The sequence below is a fragment of the Arabidopsis thaliana genome, chromosome 4 (genome assembly GCF_000001735.4).
Source record: "Arabidopsis thaliana chromosome 4, partial sequence".
In the NCBI taxonomy this organism is placed as follows: Eukaryota; Viridiplantae; Streptophyta; class Magnoliopsida; order Brassicales; family Brassicaceae; genus Arabidopsis; species Arabidopsis thaliana.
Window position 1 is genome coordinate 12338080 of NC_003075.7, and position 18908 is coordinate 12356987.

General features: G+C 33.4%; 3 protein-coding genes, 1 long non-coding RNA gene and 1 other non-coding gene across 6 annotated transcripts; 2 read left to right on the forward strand and 3 right to left on the reverse strand.

The window, feature by feature from the left end:
* Nucleotides 1–749: 749 nt before the first annotated feature.
* Nucleotides 750–1888, reverse strand: DIR6 (Disease resistance-responsive (dirigent-like protein) family protein). The gene has a single exon (NM_118500.3). The coding sequence runs from the start codon at nt 1634–1636 to the stop codon at nt 1073–1075; it is 564 nt and encodes a 187-aa protein (NP_194100.1). The 5' UTR covers nt 1637–1888; the 3' UTR covers nt 750–1072.
* A 2408-nt stretch (nt 1889–4296) lies between these two features.
* Nucleotides 4297–7972, reverse strand: CHX17 (cation/H+ exchanger 17). Of its 2 annotated transcripts, NM_118501.5 has the most exons (4): nt 7813–7972; nt 7346–7548; nt 5808–6809; nt 4297–5723 (listed from the first exon to the last, which is right to left on the reverse strand). In NM_118501.5, the coding sequence occupies exons 2-4, from the start codon at nt 7535–7537 to the stop codon at nt 4455–4457; spliced, it is 2463 nt and encodes an 820-aa protein (NP_194101.1). In that variant the 5' UTR covers nt 7538–7548; nt 7813–7972; the 3' UTR covers nt 4297–4454. The 2 variants fall into 2 exon arrangements, with proteins under 2 accessions (NP_194101.1, NP_001328705.1); NM_001341626.1 differs by lacking the exon at nt 7813–7972 and having other exon boundaries at nt 7346–7573.
* A 3874-nt stretch (nt 7973–11846) lies between these two features.
* On the forward strand, nt 11847–13545 carry VAG2 (vacuolar ATP synthase subunit G2). Its single transcript, NM_118502.3, has 4 exons — nt 11847–12089; nt 12472–12573; nt 12921–13021; nt 13132–13545. Exons 2-4 carry the CDS (start codon nt 12498–12500, stop codon nt 13273–13275), a joined length of 321 nt encoding a protein of 106 aa, NP_194102.1. The 5' UTR covers nt 11847–12089; nt 12472–12497; the 3' UTR covers nt 13276–13545.
* A 1331-nt stretch (nt 13546–14876) lies between these two features.
* MIR319a lies at nt 14877–15052 on the forward strand. The gene has a single exon (NR_142347.1). It is a non-coding gene; the product is annotated as a microRNA ath-MIR319a precursor (primary transcript).
* A 1420-nt stretch (nt 15053–16472) lies between these two features.
* AT4G07170 lies at nt 16473–16706 on the reverse strand. The gene has a single exon (NR_142105.1). It is a non-coding gene; the product is annotated as an other RNA (long non-coding RNA).
* Nucleotides 16707–18908: the final 2202 nt, after the last annotated feature.

Genomic DNA, 18908 nt, shown 5'->3' on the forward strand with positions numbered 1-18908 from the left:
ATATAGTTTGGTATTGATTTCCTTTATATTTTAATATTGGTATATCGAGTATGGACCATTCATCGATCATTGTTGACATAATTGCATCTTATAAGATGAATACAATCAAGTTACGACACCGAATGAGAGCTTTATGAACAATCGAATCATATATTAACATCGAGTTAACATGTTTTAATTTACCATATATATTTTAATTAAGAATCTCCTAATTTGTTATATTTTCTCGGAATATACATTAGTAACAAAATGGTTTGGTCTTTATCATAAGTACAAACTTTGACATTGTATTTGTTTACTATATGCGAAAGCTAATCAATGTTTATCTGATACTTAAGCTTTCACTTATCTTGAAACCATACCATTTCTGTTCAAAGCGTTGATATCCCCACACTATATCTGCCCTTGCCGTTGGGCCATTATACTATGAATCCATAAAATCAAGAGAACCCCTTCAAAATTCATATAGAGATTACGAATTCCCTTAAATTCATAGCCCATACCCCAAATAGAGAAAGACAAAAAAAATAACGGATTATACACAATTCCACTGACCAGTTGAAAAAAAGTTAGCAACCACTTTCGGCAAGATGGATCATTAATGGACCTATATATTATTCTACTTGGTCCAGCTTAGATCGGCCTGATAAAATGGGATTGCAAGTACTTGGGATCTAATGAAGAAGAAACATATATATCTTCTTATCTAATGAAGAAGAGACATCCCAAAAATATATTTCTTTGACAGAAATAATTGACTATTGATAAACAAAAAGACAACACCAAATAAAAAGGCCACAAAAAAAAACACTACTTATTAGTAACACATTATCTCTGTGTACATACCAATTTTCAAACAAAACAAATATTATTCGCTAGTTAGTAACATTCATAGAGCTTAATATCCATCTTAACTCGGAAATACTTATCCCCTTGAAATAAATCACATAATAATTATAGATAAACAAAAAGACAACAGCAAAAGAAAAGGCAAAAAAAAAACTTAATTATTGTAAACACATTTCTCTGTGTCAACATAAAATTTTCAAACAAAACACACATTCTTAGCTACTTAGTAACATTCATAGAGCTTAATATCCATCTTAACTCGGAAATACTTAGCCCCTTGAAATAAATCAGTCACGAAGGTAGCGATCCCACGAGCCATGAAGAAGTCACCTGTCCCACCAACGACCGATAGATCTCTTGTTGGCTCCATCATCAAATCAGCACCCATTATGTTCAATGTCCCTTTGTGTTCCGTTGAGTTAAACACCAACGTGTAGGAAAACCACGAATTGAAGTCCATCTTCATGTCATAGAAATAGAAGCCTTGTGCGCGAGCCACGGGTTTTGAGAGATAGTTCTTGTCCATTGTTATGGGCCCATCAAAGATCACAAACTTACCGAACTTGAAGTTTCCTAGTCCTGGAGGGCTCACGATGGCGGCGGAGGTTGCGTTTGCTACATTGTCGCCATCGTAGAGGATGTCATGGAAATAGAACGAGAAGTGTTTGCAGGGTTTTTTCTGGTCGATTGTTTTTCGGAAAGATAAGACGGTATCGGAGAAGAGTAAAACTAATAAGAAGAATGAGAAGAGGGCTTTGAAGAGTTGTTTCTCTACTAGAAATGCCATGGTTAGCTAGAGATTAGTGAGTTGTGAGATGTGTTTAATGAAGGAGGCTTAAACCCATTTATATAGAAGTATTATTCACTTGTTTTAATAAATAATTTATTTGGATAATCGTTTTCAAAGTTTGAGGGACATATCTAATGGGTTGTTGATGTTTTGCCGATTTATATTTAAGATATAAATTAGAAAGATCATAAGGTTTAACGACCATGCGGAAGCGGGGTTGGTGGTAACTAAGCTACAACCTAATTTCACTTTCTTGATAGATTTAATATTTTTTGACAGGAAAAAGATATATATATATATATATATAATGATTTGAAACTATTATTAAACGGTATGGTGAGTCCAACCTAAAAGCATAAAGTCGAAGGCTAGCTAGCTAATGTAACAGCAAGTGTATACTAATTATCTGAAAAATAAATTTAAACAAAACGTCAAACGAAAGTGTTACGCAGAAATGGAAAAAAAGACCAATTATTAAAAGACCATTTTGGAAATATTGCTTTGAGACCGCCCATCATTCATGTGCGGTCCATATGGCTAAAATTAGGTAACTTGTAAAACAAATCACCAAATCACGTTCTAGCTTTGCTTCTAAGATTGCTACTAATCAACGATTTTCTTGAAATCACGTTCTATTTATTCGTAATTATTCGGACTAACGGATATTGAAAAATCAACTCCAGATTTAAACAAGATGGACAATTGATGAAACAATGTGGGAATAAAGATGTTGAATTGATATGATACGAATTTTACATAGAAAGCCAAATTTTGAAACTTCAACTACGGTAGATCTCGTCAGGAGGACATGATCACGATTCATGAAGATGTTTATATAAAGTTAATATTGATAATGTATTTTATGTATATAGATGTTATAATTATACAAGGGCATGCTCGTGTACTAGAACAATTATTCCCCTCTGCCGCTTTACTTTCAGTGTAAGACTAACATATAAAAAAACATTATCGGCGAAACTTTATAATCAATTGAGAAAAAATCATTTAAGAAAGCGTCCTAATTTTCTTTCAATACGACTCTTTTTCAATCAAACAAAAGAAAAAAAATCGTCCAATTTTTCTCATATATATTTTAAAAGCCGTATAAGTCAATAATATTTGTCACTAACTCCTTCCTAATACATGAGTAAAAGCATAAACGTCGAAAAGTCAAACAAGAGGATTTGATTAAAAAGAAGAAAAAAAGAGTTCAAATGGGTTTAGTTGCCTAACTAGTAACTACCCTTTTGTTCCTTTGATTTCAGAGCAGACCCATGTGAAAAGTAAACAGCTTCTAAACCAATTATGTTATTTACAAACTTCACAACGATCTAACTATCTTGAAAATTAGAAAAAGAAAAGAGAAAAACTGCTTTGAAACCATGAACCCCAAAGATACTAAAAATCTGAACTAAAGCTCTGTAAAGTCCTTTGAAAATGGAGAAGTTAGACAGAGTTGAAAATCAAACCACACCACTATGTCATGAAACGTGGCCGAAGAGTTTTGGTTTCACTGGGTGTCGTGCATGCTCATGTTTCTAAGACTTTGAAGAGAGTTAAAAAAAATAGATTGTTTCTATATTTTTCTAAAGATAATTATAATTCACATTATTATCAAAAAAGTATAAATATAATTTAGTTTCGTGAGAATGTTAGGATATCAATAAAAAAAAGTTTAATAAAAGTGTGATTTAGGAAAAAAGCTTCTTCTCTTAGTAGTACGTAAATCGTTTTTGAACCACATTACTAAGGAAAATGCCTTGTTACGAAATAAGCACATGCTTGGTTTTACTCCGAAGCATGAGGCATCAAAGAAGTCGAGAGCTTGCTTTGCTGCATGATTTACCATTGGTTGTTCTCTCTACTTTCTCTAGAAACACTTACAAAATTCCATGAGAAATATTTTATGTATGCATGCCTGAAATTCGATCAACCGGCAATGAATTGACTAATCATCAATATTCACAACATATCCGAGAATTAGGTTTCATAATTCACAGAAAACTGATCATTCGTGATAAGAAATCTCAAAACAAATTCCAAATTCATCATGGAAACATTATAAAATTTCACTTTATAAAAAAAAAAAAACTCAACTAAACAATCACTCTGCGGCTTATTAAAGCCAAAATTAGTCAGAGCGAGAAAAAAAGATCAATATATGGTTGCGCATATATACATATATATTAATCCAAGATATATTTTGTTTTTCATTTAGAAGCAACTCTATAAAACAATCCATGCAACAGTTTCAGCAGTCATTAACATCAAATTTGAAACTAAAACATATAATAGTCCATATGTCGACAGAAAAAGTGATGAAACACATAAATCATCACAACGCATATATGCATAAACAAACAAATTTAAGCCAGCATCGTTTTTTTTTTTAGAAGTCTCCCAAAATAGTCATTAACTACAAAACATTCGATAAAGTCGTCAATTAAATTCCATGGAAGTTCGGTAATTTTGTAAACCAAATTAATTTCTATTTTGAAAACTAATTTGAAGACAAAACAGAAAACTGTGAAAAAACTATACTATATTATTCACCGTTGGTAGTTATTATATAAAATCAAGATGTATAACATTTTATTTTATTCACCGTAGGTAGTTATTTTTTTGTCAAACCGTTGGTAGTTCAATTGATGTATATAATTAGTTGGTCATGTAAATTAAAAGAAGAAAATGTCACGGAGACCTTAGCATATAGAAATCATTTATTCGCAATTATTATTTACAATATGAAACACATGTTATTATACAAGCCAATCTTTTGACCTTTCGAGTCTTGGAATCCCAAATAGAAAATTCACTAAGGACTCTCAGAATCCTCAACCAGCGACTCTTCAGTCGTGACGTTCTTCGAAATTCCGACCGGACGGCTTGCTATATACTGTTGCACCACCAACACTGATGCCACCGTCGAAACACTTTCGCTTTCCGTTAACAAATTCCCGATCGGTCCAAGCTCAGGCGTGTCGCTTCTTACGTTTATCCCTGACGCTACAGAACCTTCCGGTGACTTCCCCACCAAGAAAAGGTTGCTTTTAGAATACTCTTTAATAACTTCGATAACTTCCTCGTAACATTTCACGATTTTCTCTTCGTAAATGATATGAGATTCAGAATCCGAATTAGAACGAGAACTTTCTTTTTCTTTAATCTTTGCTTTAAGTTCGGTTATAGCTTCAATATCAATCAATCTAGTTGCCCCTGAACAGAGCTGATCTTCGGTTATCTCGATCCTCACGTTTTCCGGTTTGAATTCATCGCTAGGGATAAACCGAACAACGGTTAAGCTTATCCCGGGATGTTCAGCCATTCGCACCGCAAACGCTAACGCCTCACGATCATCATTCCCTCCAAAAAACAAAACTGTTATAGTCAACGAGAAATCACTAGACGCGACACGTGTCGTACCACCAAGTCCACGATCAACCAAAATCGCAACAGAACATGGAGATTCCTCCATAACCTTCTTGTTAATCCAACGGTAGTCATTCCTAGTCGTCTCCCATGTTCTGTCCAGCCTAACGTGCTTATGAAACGGAAGAATCACCATAGCGGTTTTTTTGCGTTCCGCGCTTTGGCAAATATCCTCATGTATAGTCGCCATCGGTGAGATCGCTGTCATGGGACGCACTGAGACACGGCTGAGTCTTCGGAAAGCCTCGAATGCGACCACAACCATGTCGGAAGAAGAACTATTGTTCTCAGATTTGTCTTTGTTCCAGAAGGGAAGACCGTTTCTCCTGACCTTGTGTGCCATGAGTATAGCCGATGATCTCTCTGAAAGCTCCATAAGATGCATCGCGTAGACTGATAGATTTTCTTTACGGTTTATGCCTCGGGATGCTTCTATGAGGTTGACGATCGTGGGGATGTTCATTATGCTCTGGAAACAGAACATGAGGCAGAGCGGTTTGTTTGAACGGTTCGTCTCCTCCACCGTTCGGTTCTTATAATCAGCTTTGGTTAAGGATTTACCCGGTTTGTACACTGCCAGAACTAGAGGAGTCGTCATGAATGTGGTGAATATCGCCATTAGAACCATTATAGCGAAAATTTGATCATTCAGAACCTGTGACAACACATCAAGAAATTAAGTAAATATGCAAATATTTTTATACAACATGAGTTTTAGTTTGGAAGTTAATGGACTTACCCCTCTGTCTTTACCAATGTTGAGGACGATGAGCTCAACAAGACCTTTCGTGTTCATCAAGAAACCAAGCGCTAAAGACTGGTCAAGCGGAACTTTGCAGTAAAGGGAAACTAGGACTGTACCGATGATTTTACCGAAACAAGCATTAAATATAACCAAAACCAAGAGTCCCCAAGACTGAGCTCCTTGGATCGTCGCAACATTGGTCTTTAAACCACTTGAGACGAAGTAGAGCGGCAAGAAAAGACCTGACACGAGATCCTCAACTTTCTCAACTAAAGCATTCGCGAAATTGCCTTCTTTAGGGAAAATAACCCCGATCACAAAAGCACCAAACAGCGCATGAATCCCAATAAAGTCTGTGACGAAGCTAGCTGCAAGAACAATACCTAACGTGCAACACACGTAAAGTTCATTTACCGGTTCTCCTTCAGGGCAACGTTTAGCAATCAACTTAATCCCTGGTTGCACAACAAAGATACAGAACAAGACAAAACCGCAACCCGAGAGAAACACCCAAAGAGAAGTAAGCGGAGAGCTCCCCTCTCCAGAAAGAGCCACCGCGAGAGCAAGGAGAATCCAAGCAGCCACGTCATTGACCGCAGCAGCGGACAAAGCAATCTTTCCGATATCAGTGGTTAGAAGCTTAATCTCAGCGAGTATTCGGGCCAAGACGGGAAACGCTGTGATGGAGAGAGCAACACCCATGAAGACAAGGAAAGGAGCTTTGCTGGCTCCATCAGCTATGGAACTGCGGAGAGCAAAAGAAGTTCCAATGCCTAATACGAAAGGAAGAGTGATTCCGGCGAGAGCGATAGAGAGAGCTCTCTTTCCGGTTCGCTTAAGAGATTTGGGATCGAGCTCGAGACCAACGAGGAAGAGGAAGAAGATGAGTCCTAAGTTTGCAAGTGTGTCTAAAACCGTTAGACTCTTTGGTGGGAAAACTGTGTTGATAAACTTAGTGCTTTTCCCAAGTGCTGATGGTCCAAGTAATATTCCACCCTAAAACCACAATATAAAACTCAAACTTAAGACATTATAATTCCAAAAAAAAAATTGTAATAATCAATGATATGTGTTTTAAAGTGTATTATTTGACTAAACATTTAACAAGGAAAGTAATTATGAATTCATGATCCGTGACTGACTATCTTATCTGTTCAAAATGTTGAAATTTATCAATTCCCACAAGATTCATAGGAACGTGGAAGCATAAACGGATATTATAAGATATCTCAAAGCTTAACGTGTCAGCGAATTTTGTGGAAGGAAAAAGAATATTCCCACGAAAGTTCCTACGATATATACGTCATATATAAGCCCGAAGACTAATTCATCAAGTGTATGTATGATTGGGGCTACTAGTTTTAACTTGTAATGTAAATTTCCAAAAAATTCGTCACCTTATCTAATTATTGATGAAACTAGTACTATCTTTGACTTTTAATTAGACCCCAAAAATGGATAAATAAGATTTTTAATAATAAACTTTGACCCAAAAAAAAAAAGATAAATCATAAAGAAGTAAAGAAACGTACGACAATCTCGGCGATGACACGTGGCTGCCGGAGAGGACGGAGGAGAAAAGCAAGAAGACGAGTGAGAAGAAGAACGATACAGATCTGGAGTATGAGAAGAGGCAACGCGTGTTCCAGAGGATTCTCTCCTTGAAAGACTCCATTAGAGGTTGCTTTCATTGGTCCTGGACATGTTGTACCGTTTGTTCCCATGCTTTAAAGATCTGACAAATGATGAATATGCCACGAGAATTAGTCATTGTGGTAAGTTAAAATAGCACGTGAAGCGATTTAAGACTTTTGATTCATTTATCAAACATTATCATGATACATTAATTACAGAGTAAAACTATGATCAGGCCTTTAACAAAAACAAAATTATGATTAGTCATTAGTCAATAATTTTCTTGATTACGTTATTTTTTCCTTGAAACCAAACAGATCAGATCAATACACGAGATTTCGATAGGTAAAGAGGCGATACTCACGGATTAATATCTGAAAACGCAGATTATATCGGGACGGAGATGATTATCCGATCTAAATCGATTGATTTAATGTAGTTGATGATTTATGTTCGTGAAGTTGGAATATTTTTGGGTTTTAAAGAGAGACTTGAGGTTGAGGATAAAGTGTTTGAGTAAGAAGCGGATGCAGTATCAGGCCGTTACTAGGGGTCTTTTTATAGGCTGCAAGTCAACGAAATACCAATAATGTCCTTATTTGCGCGGGAATGATTTCTTCTTCTGTTTTTTTTTTCTAATATAAATAAAACAAGTAAACATTATCTTGATTCTTGAGGCTAGGGTTGGCAACTAGCAAACTGATTTCTTTAAGAAATTGGTGAGAAATGCTTCCCAATTTGGACGGTATTTGGAAACTAGTAATATATAAATATCTAATTATCTACTTGTTTTCGGTATGGGATATGTGAGTGGTACATTGTTTTAAATTATATTGGTTTATTAGCTCAAGCAATAATGTAGTTTCACTATCACTAGTAATTCCTTTAGGCCACAAGATCTAAGATTTCACATACTATTAGTCTTATTTTACCATATTTTGGTATGGTCAAACAACTAGTCTTGATAGTTCTAATTTGAGCTCCTTGATTCCAATTCCCATTAATCACATAATTCTTATTCACTTATCAAATATTGGATTTACACACTCATTTCATCGTATGCATGTTCTCATTGACGTCGATTCGTTCACATGTCAACATCTGATATTCGTCTTCTCTCCTACCATCAAAATTTAACCCAACATATTCATAGAATCGATAATTAGTTGATATGATGAGTATAACGAAATTTATTTTTAAGACTTCTATTTTTAACTAATATTATGTGTATAACATATAATTATATAACATTAGTATATGAGATGACATAGAAATTTGACAGTATGTTCAGATAAAAATACAAGTCTTATTTGTATACTTGCCAGTTGCCACTTGTAGGATAAGCCAAAATTAGTCTTTTTTTCTATCTTGGTATTCATATTTCAGGCCACCAAAAAAGAAGAAAGCAAATAAACAGTCAAATTAGACTCTTTCGTAAAATAGACCTCAAATGTATATTATCTCTCTCTCTCTCTTATCGGTTATCGTCGGTTCGCCACCATCACATACCTTTCTAGTAACGTAAGGTTGACCAAATTAAGCTTCTTGATCGAATTTTGCTTGCTCTTAAACACAGAAATACAACCATATATCTCGTATATGCACAAAAAGTATATCTGTATGACTAAAACTCTTGAAATAAAACACCGATCCACCTTTTCTATATACACGTATCCCTATATAAATTAAGTAAAATGGAATTAAGGTCTCAGTTGTACAAAGGAATGAATAAGACATTAGATTGAAAATATTAGTTTGACAGGTGATTCAACCCGCCATATGGGATAACAAAGAGTGAATACATATCCAAATTCGATTAACATTCAACAGTGCAATTAATATGACAGATCACATGTTTTAACTAGAGAAATTTAAGTCAAATATATTCCAACTTCTAATTGTTAAAAATGAATCATTGGGTACCTGACTGAACCAAAAAATTTCACATGTTTGGATTTGATAATTTTAAAAAGAAGGTTAAAACAAACTCAGGTAGAGGAGACTTTCATATTTTTCCCAAACAGTAAATTTTTAAGCTAGACATAATAATATACAGCAAATTTTTAAGCTAGACATAATAATATACAGCGCAAAATCTATGAAGCTCGTTGACACTTGACGAAACTTTACATCTCAAAACTAATTAACTAATTATCTTAGAATAGTAATACATTTATTTTATATACTAAATTACGTTCTAAAATTTTTCAATGCAGAGTTTAGAGTAGTAATACATTTAAATTATATATTAAATTTTTCAATGTTCTTTTCTTTAGCGATTGAATAATTGTGTATAGTCAATTTGGATAATTTTACATTATGAAGTTGTCATATGACTCATATACAGTATATGATATCACTATATTCGTTATATACACGTGCCATAAAGTTAGACTTCCATTCAATCTTTATAACTGAGTTGTATCCAGACCTTTGTCAAAAATTAATCCAAAAGTTAAAAAAAAAAATCTATATGAATTAGTAACCTAACTAAACAGGGAATATGATATTAGTTTGAAATAAAAGCATTTATGTTTCAAAACAACAAAACCATTCTTTCTCCCAACATAATAATAATATATTTGAAATGTTCATCGATAATTAAAAAATCATCAATCATACTTGTAAAGTCAGATTACAAATTCAGTGTATTATCGTTTACTAAGTTAATGTCAATGCTCGGTTGATTGAACATATAAAAAATGTTTTTTGATTATTGGACCACTTACAAAATTTAGTTCTTTGAACGGAAATAATTATAATGACACACAAACTATTGTCAGATTCTTTTCGAATCTCTTATAAAATCATACATTGCTGATTAATGTTTTAACATACAGTTACATTAACATAAACCATTAGTATATCCACAAGTTTGGGATATGACTCATATGATATGTTAGCGTTCGCGATCAGCATTCAGCAAGCGATTAAGTCTGTTTAGATGTTTGAATTTATGATATATAGACAAAATTATCATTGCAATTTGTCTAAATGTACAAAAGTATATATTATCGTAAATATAAATCGTGGTACTATACTCTTTATCTAACGCTTTGGTTGTGTATAGTGTGCACACCTGTTACGTATATCTGTCATGTTGAAATGGTAAACCACCCAAAGTTTAGATAACTAAAAGAGTGATTTTCTAATTGGAATCCGAAACAAATATTATTTAATCAAAACATTACGAGACGGCAAAAAATACAAAAAAAATAACATAGTGGTTTTGGAGTTCCGGACACGTGGGAGGAACTAAGATACCGGTGACACGTGTATGTGTAACGTTTCGGCCATACAAAACGTTCATTAGATTCTTTAAACATCATCTTTCATATACACTTGGTCATATAAATCGCTTTCATCGGAGAGTCAACCAATATAAGTTGATGATACATCTTTAGCCGATTTTTTTTTTTCTTTTTTTAATGTTAAAACATGATCACAATTAGGTTTGGATAGGATAATAACAACAGCAACTGAATTTGGTAATGATACCGATGTTAATATTTATGTACGTTAAACGATAAATTTGAATAAGAAAAAAAAAAAGCACAAAAATCATACAATTTGATTAAACAGACAGTTTATATAATGTGTACTGTTGGTAATCCTACCGCTAGACAATGTACTTTTAATGTGATTACTAATTACAAAAGTGGTAAGAATTAGTATTGCGCTACTTCTATGTCAAACTAATCATACCAAATAGATCTTATCGATAAAACATAGATATATTATATATATATGTGGATTGTGGTGATCATAGATGCATAGACTTTTGCCCCAATCATATGTTAGTTAATCATGCCTGACGTAGTTTTATACAATAATTCTTTTGTATATCAGCTGGGGCCACGTAAGAACCCCATTCTTACCTCACCTTGATGCTATGCTTTTACTATACTATCAGATAATCACATAAATTAGATTAGAGGTGTGATTGGTGTTTATTACTAGAGCAATCAGTACTATTCAGTAGAAATTAAGAAAAGAAAAAAGTTTTTTTTTTTAAAGATAGAGAGGAGGAGAAAAGAAAAGGTAAATTTAGAGAAATTTTGTTTCTTCGTGTAATGGCAAAAACTACAGTGAACGCAACAAAATTTGCAAAGAAAGATGAGGCTATGAGGCTATGACTATCCCCATTGAAACAGAGCAAAACCCCAAGAACATCACTGAGTATTTTCAATGACTATCGATAAAGTTTCACATTGTTGTTTTCATACATTATTATATGCAACAGAAACAGTTTTCAGTTTGATTTTTCACTTTTGTCCTTTTGTCTGCCTCTCTGAGAGATAAGTAGACAGAGAAAGATGTTTAGTTTTTTGGATTATTTACTTTGCAAGGATTATTACGGAGAAGGAAACACGTAACGAAATGAAAATGCATAGACATGCAAATTGCTTAGTGCTTACTCCACCGTTCATTGCTTTATTTTTTGTTGTTGGAAATTTGGAATGGACCATTCCTATATTAATGGGCCTGATCTGTTTAGAGAATAATGGGTTTCATTAGGCCCATAATTTTATTCGAATTCATCAATCTTCTTGATCTCTCTATTCATTCTTCTGTATTCAATAATTTTTAAGTTTTTCTCCGGTCTTCTCTGTCTCTCTGTCCATTTTCGTGGCGAAGAAGGTGAATTTCTTCTCTTTGTTTCTCCTAGATTTCTCAAAAAGATTGTACCTTTTGGATTCTAGATCTTATTTGATCCAATGTTGGATCGAAATTATCCTTCTTTGTTCTAGAATTTGGTTACTGGGCTGAACAGATCTTGTTTGACTCATGGAACAAATTGTGGATTTTTGATTTGATCTGATTGAAATTTACTGACTTTACTATGAAACAAAGGGGATCGTATCTTATGCCTGACCCGATCACCGTTTTAGATTCATGTGTTTGTTTAAACAATGTTGTTGAAGTTGTCATTTTTTGGATTCTGTGGTTTGGTTTCTCACGTTGTTTATGCAAATTCATAGATAAAAATTATATGAAGATTTGTGTTGTTTTTGACAAACAGATTTTTTAAGGTCTTTTCAAGAAATTATGGAATCTGCAGGGATCCAGCAACTGCTTGCTGCTGAACGTGAAGCTCAGCAAATTGTCAATGCCGCTAGGACCGGTATTTACAAGTTCTATGCTTATTCTCTGATACCTTGAATCTGAGACTCTAGAATTGCTTAAAAGTTTTTCATTTGATTGGTTTACTCATCGTTCAGTGTTCTTATAACTCTTTCGGTTTCTACGCGTATGTCTTGATTTAATGCCAGAGTTCTTCATGTACTGTGGATGCGTTTATCTGATGATATAGTCTTAGGATCATGATAAGAGTGATGACATAAAGCCTTTGGTTGAATATAGCATTTGATTGTAACTTTGTACTCATCATGGAAATTTAACAGTTGGGCACTAAATGAGTTGCAGAATTACAACTTGTGATTGAGAATCTGTATGTGTTTTGATTTTCAGCAAAAATGACTAGACTGAAGCAAGCCAAGGAAGAAGCTGAAACAGAGGTTGCTGAGCACAAAACCAGTACAGAGCAGGGGTTCCAGAGGAAACTCGAAGCGGTAATGTTGATAAACTGGTTTATAAGCCACTGAAAATGTGGTTCTTTTATTACATCTTGGTTCTTTCAAACACTTGTTATATTGATGAGAAATCTTGAATGTAAAAACAGACAAGTGGAGATTCAGGTGCAAACGTGAAGAGGCTTGAGCAAGAGACTGATGCCAAAATCGAGCAATTGAAGAACGAAGCTACGAGAATTTCCAAAGATGTTGTGGATATGCTTCTGAAAAATGTGACCACAGTGAACAACTGAGTATAATATCTCAAGGAAACCATCAACTGTAAAATGGTGTGATATTTTCAGTGGATACGTTCATTCCTTTCTTTATATTGTTTTGTGGAATCCAGACTCGTCTGTTGCTATTGATTTTGAAATTGTGTCTTGAAGCATTGTATTCATTTCTACAGAAAGTCGCTTAGGACTTTTGTGTGTTGTAATAAAATTGAGAACAAAGGAGCCCATTGGATTTTGTTTCATCAAGAAGATTGGAAATATTCGAACAAGAACCGTCGGTTGTTTTGCAATATCACTTTGTGGCTATTTTGGAAAAGTTGCTTAAGAAAATATCTTTGTGAACAAAATTAAGCATTATGTTTGTTGGAAATGAGGTAGGACTTCCTGAAAATGGAAATGGATCCATGATGGGTGATGGGCCATCATCCAAGATGGACTAAATGATGAAGAAATGGAGTGGAGGGTGATGATGAAGAACGATAGAGATTTTGATGAACTGTGATGAATGTTGACGGTGTTACAGTTAGAACGTCCAGGATTTGGAGTGCAAGGATCATATATACCCGGTATGTGAATTTGATCGTTAATCTTGATGGCGTTGCTCAATGGTAAGTTCGGTCTTCGCAGATTGTTAGGCTCGTCTACCATCTTCACTCATCAGAGCTAAGGCAGTGCTAGTTGACCGGCCTCTTGACATTATATATGTTCACGGCTCTTTGTCATTAGTTGGTCTTTATCAGGTTTTTAATTGAAAATGTTAAGTAAGACTTTTTATTGACTGTTATAACAATGGTTTTAATATGCTAACGAGAATGCAACATCAAAAATTATGTAGTTTTTTCTTCTCATATAGAAAACGTAGAAAATGTAGTTATTGGGCAAAAGAAGAATAAAAGAATATAGACTAGTAGTAAAAGCAAAAAACTAGAGTAATAATAAAGGAATAAAAGTGTGTAGATGAGAAAAGGGAACTACCCGGTCTAAGCTTCTACGCATTAAATAATTGACAGTTTCCAACATTATCTTAGTTTGTGTCCAAGTCCACGTTCCAATGAAGTAAAGAAAAATATAAAGGGATTTTTTCTACAAAATTTACCCCAAAAGTTCTAAATTTGAAGCTTATAAAAACCCATCACTACTTTTGCATACTTGTATCCGCAGTGTATTTCCTCGCATCTACCATCCCTTTTCTACGCCTCTCTCCCTCTCTCTCTTTCTCCATCAAATCTTGTTTTGTTCAAACTCTCTCTCTCTCATCTATTCTCTCCATACAATACATGAATATACATACATACCATCATCTTCTTTTCCCATCTCTAGTTTTTCATCAATCTTCTGATGTTCCAAACGCTCTATCTCTTCATATACATACATACGAATATATTATTGTTGTCATAGATCCATTTAGAATCACTTTAGCTTTTAGATGAGATCTAGGGTTTCTTTGTTTTCTTTCAAATTTTGTTGCATATTCTTCTAAATCATGGTTTTTCGCTTGCTAGGTTATAGATCCATGCAAATATGGAGTAGATGTACAAACACACGCTCGGACGCATATTACACATGTTCATACACTTAATACTCGCTGTTTTGAATTGATGTTTTAGGAATATATATGTAGAGAGAGCTTCCTTGAGTCCATTCACAGGTCGTGATATGATTCAATTAGCTTCCGACTCATTCATCCAAATACCGAGTCGCCAAAATTCAAACTAGACTCGTTAAATGAATGAATGATGCGGTAGACAAATTGGATCATTGATTCTCTTTGATTGGACTGAAGGGAGCTCCCTCTCTCTTTTGTATTCCAATTTTCTTGATTAATCTTTCCTGCACAAAAACATGCTTGATCCACTAAGTGACATATATGCTGCCTTCGTATATATAGTTCTGGTAAAATTAACATTTTGGGTTTATCTTTATTTAAGGCATCGCCATGGATAGGTGAAGAAGAATATGACCAGTTGTGGATATTCAAATCTGGTATGACTTACTTTCTTCATATCTCTTTAGATTAGCGAATGCAATCATTTTCTCCATTTAATTTTTCATCTTTCTAGGTTAACTATATTTGATTTGATGAACCCTAGCGAGTAAACTAGGTTTTCATTTTTGTAAGCCACTATCATTTTCTAAAATCGCAGACTAAATTTACCCTTATAAGTGTTCCTTGCTTTTTCTTTGAATCTCTCTCTTTTTATTCTCTGGGAATTGGCGGTTTCAACAATTTACAAGTAGGGTTTTGTCTATTATTTTAGATGGCTAGGGTTTAGCGTAATTACAAATATTTGTTTTAAAAAGGAAGGAATAAAGCTTGGCGACAAACTCATGAGCTTTGTTTGCTCTTGGGGCATGAAGAGTTAATACTGCAGCAACAAGTTCCCATAATTTTCATTTATTTTACACTTCCCAATTATGCTCCTCTCTCTTCAATGACATTCTTTAGTTATTTTTATATTTTTGGTATTTACATATATATCACATTTGAAAGTGCTTCGGTTTCTGCTTTTCTGGCCTTTGGAAGTTGAAATGACAGATTTTATCTTTTGTTGCAAAATTCATTCGTTTATTGACTTGATTAATTATTCAAAATTTGCTGTAAGATTTATAAATATATAATTTCTAACCAATTACTGATTGCTAATGTTACAAATATTTGAAATCATGTTACCATAGTCACATAAGATATAACAAGATTTATATTCATAACTTTAATTACGAACTATTTTTCCTACGTTCACATGTTACATTGATATCTTCAGGTCGATGTCGGTCTATATTTTCTGTCACATTTCACTTCTTCTTTATAACATGTTTCTCTTTATTATGTTTGAACCCGCAATAATTTTGTTGTTTATATCAAAATTTCTTCGTTTTTTTTTTCCCTTTTGTTTTGGCTACATCATATCTTGTCTTTAAAAGGCAATGTTATTTAAACACAAAACCTATCTGTTACTTTTTTTTTTTCTAATGATAGTTTTTGGTCAGCATTATCTTCTAATGTTTGTAATTAATCTAAGCATATGAGTTGGCCCTTCCAATATCCCTAAACATCAAGTACAATGGCTTAATATTGGAAAGAAACAAACTCTAGATTCTTTACAAAGTGAATAAAGGAATCTGAAAGTTCTTTAATTTATCTTTGATTTTTTGTTTTATGCAGCCAAATTAAAAAAGAAAAAAGGCTAATTCTCCTGGAGACTATTTACAACGCCTAAGAAACGAAGGACCCACGAGCAGCGTTCTTTGGTGGAATAAGCGGAATGATGTCGACGTAGGGCTGCTAGGGTTTTGCTCGTCCAATGGGGCGAACGTTTTGGGCATACAAGATTCAGTGAAGATCGGGGTTTATCGAGCATATGAGTGAGGATGTTGAATGCTAACTTAATCGCGAGTGAATAAGAAGTCTAAAGAGACTCATCATGACTCGGGCTGCTATTGGTTAATGCCTGATTATTCACATACGCATAAGTGCTTAGCAATATATGTATAGTTTGGTGTAATAGTCTGTTCTGCCAAAAAGATCTTTTATTCGTTTTAGGAACTACTAAGTGTGTCGATGTCATTAAGCATCGATATAAAATATGCTTAATATTGAATCTATAGACAATAGACACACACTTTTAGAGTTTTTTTGTGGAAGAGACATATTTAGGTAAACTCATTTGCTTTTGATTATACCCCATAAAGGCGTGTTTTTAGAGGTTTTAACTCTAGTTATAGGTTTGTGCACATGCAATAACCGATCTTTTAAAATGAAATAAAAATAAAAATATCCAAACATTTCTTAAAGAGGTATAATAGACATCATTGTAACCAAACTGAAGTACATATGATTTTATTTTCGTACAAAACCCATAAAACGAAAGAGACCAAACCAAGACTAAATCATCTATGATATACCAAATTGTTGTAGCCAACCAAATTTTTTTTTTAGAACTATACATCTAAAAAAAGACGTCAATACCATCACTAAACAACTCTAATACTCTATTCACGTGACTTAATTACGAATGGAACATACTTGACCCAACCTGTATGGCCACTACACTACAGACGTAATTACGAATTATTATTAAAATATATAAATTATAATTTTCTCATAAAAAGAGGGGGAATATCATCACATCCGATTCTCGGTGGAGACCAAAAGTGAAAATAATAGTAATAAAGGATATTACTTGCAAAAAAAATAAACCTGTGTCACAACTTTAAGAAGATAAAATGTTTTAGTCTAATCAAACCTTTTTTCTGATCTGTCCATCGGCACATCTAGTCTCATACCACTCTTTCTTCTCCATCCATCATTTCTTGTAGTACGATTTTTTTCTCATTCAACTTTTTAATTTATTTACAATGTTACTATGGTTTACGAACGTGGTTAGAAACCAACTGTTCATCAAACAGTTGCAATTGGTGTAACAGTTGTTTTGGATGATTTGGGAAATTGGTTTAAACAGTTGTAGAATCATGCATTTTGATAATGAGGTAATTAAGCACCTTTTCTCCGGAACGGCATGGTCATTTGTTGCCTAAACGATTACCAATATAAAAAAAGGACACATAATCATAAAAACTAGTAGCATATGGAGACAGCAATAATTTGGTGATATAAGAAAACATACGACAGATATAAGCAATCAAACATGTCGTCTATTCTTTGGTGCGCTCTCTAAAATTCAAAATAGTTAAGTATTATAGTATCGACTTTAAAATTCTGTTCTTTTACAATCACAAGATTACCACTTATAATCAAAATGGTAATCTTGAGGATTTGTGATTTAACTATTGGTGTTACTTGTCATTGGTGTGTCATCACCTGAATTCATAAAATTTCTATTGTATGTTATTGACAAAACAAATTATTGTATATTGAAGTCTTTTATCTTTTTTTTTTATCTTCTTTTTATTGTTATAAAACATGATGTCTTTAAAATTTTACTAATAGTGATTCTCATATTTAATCAAATCAGTAGTGATCGTTAGAAAAATGATTATGAATTTTGTATTTGTAAGAATATAAATAATTTGGTGCTATAATAAGATATTAGCGTAAAACATGATGTTATTTGCAAATCATAGCGATATATCTAATTAACTCTCTTTTATATTTTGGTCAATCTAATTAAATTTCTTTTTTCTAATTATGGAGTTATAATTATGAAATTTGTAAGGTAAATAGAGGTGATACAAAGGATTCCAATACCTTTATTGGACATATAGGGTTGTCCCATGATTTGACTCTGTCCTTCTACAGCTGTCTTAATTAAATCTTATGCAATTTTATTCAGTATCTGCTAATTTTCTATCCTTCAAATATAAATAATATATGTGTGTGTGTTTTAAATTGAATTTTACATATAAAACAAAGAGATATTGATAGAAAAAGTGGAGCATGGAAGAAAAAAACAGAAGTGGGAAACAAAACTGCAGAGATTCCATGGGTCTCTTGTTAACTTGCTTCAGTCTTCTTGTAGTCTTCCCATCATCATATCAGCTGTGTCACTGATTTTTTTTCTGTTTCCTGAAAAAATTGAAAATTTCTAAGTTTATAAAGCTTACTGACATCATATGATAGTTCAATGGTAAATGAATAATTTTATTTTATTTTTTTATCAAGGTTGGTTTGTTATAAAGGGAATTTAAATAAC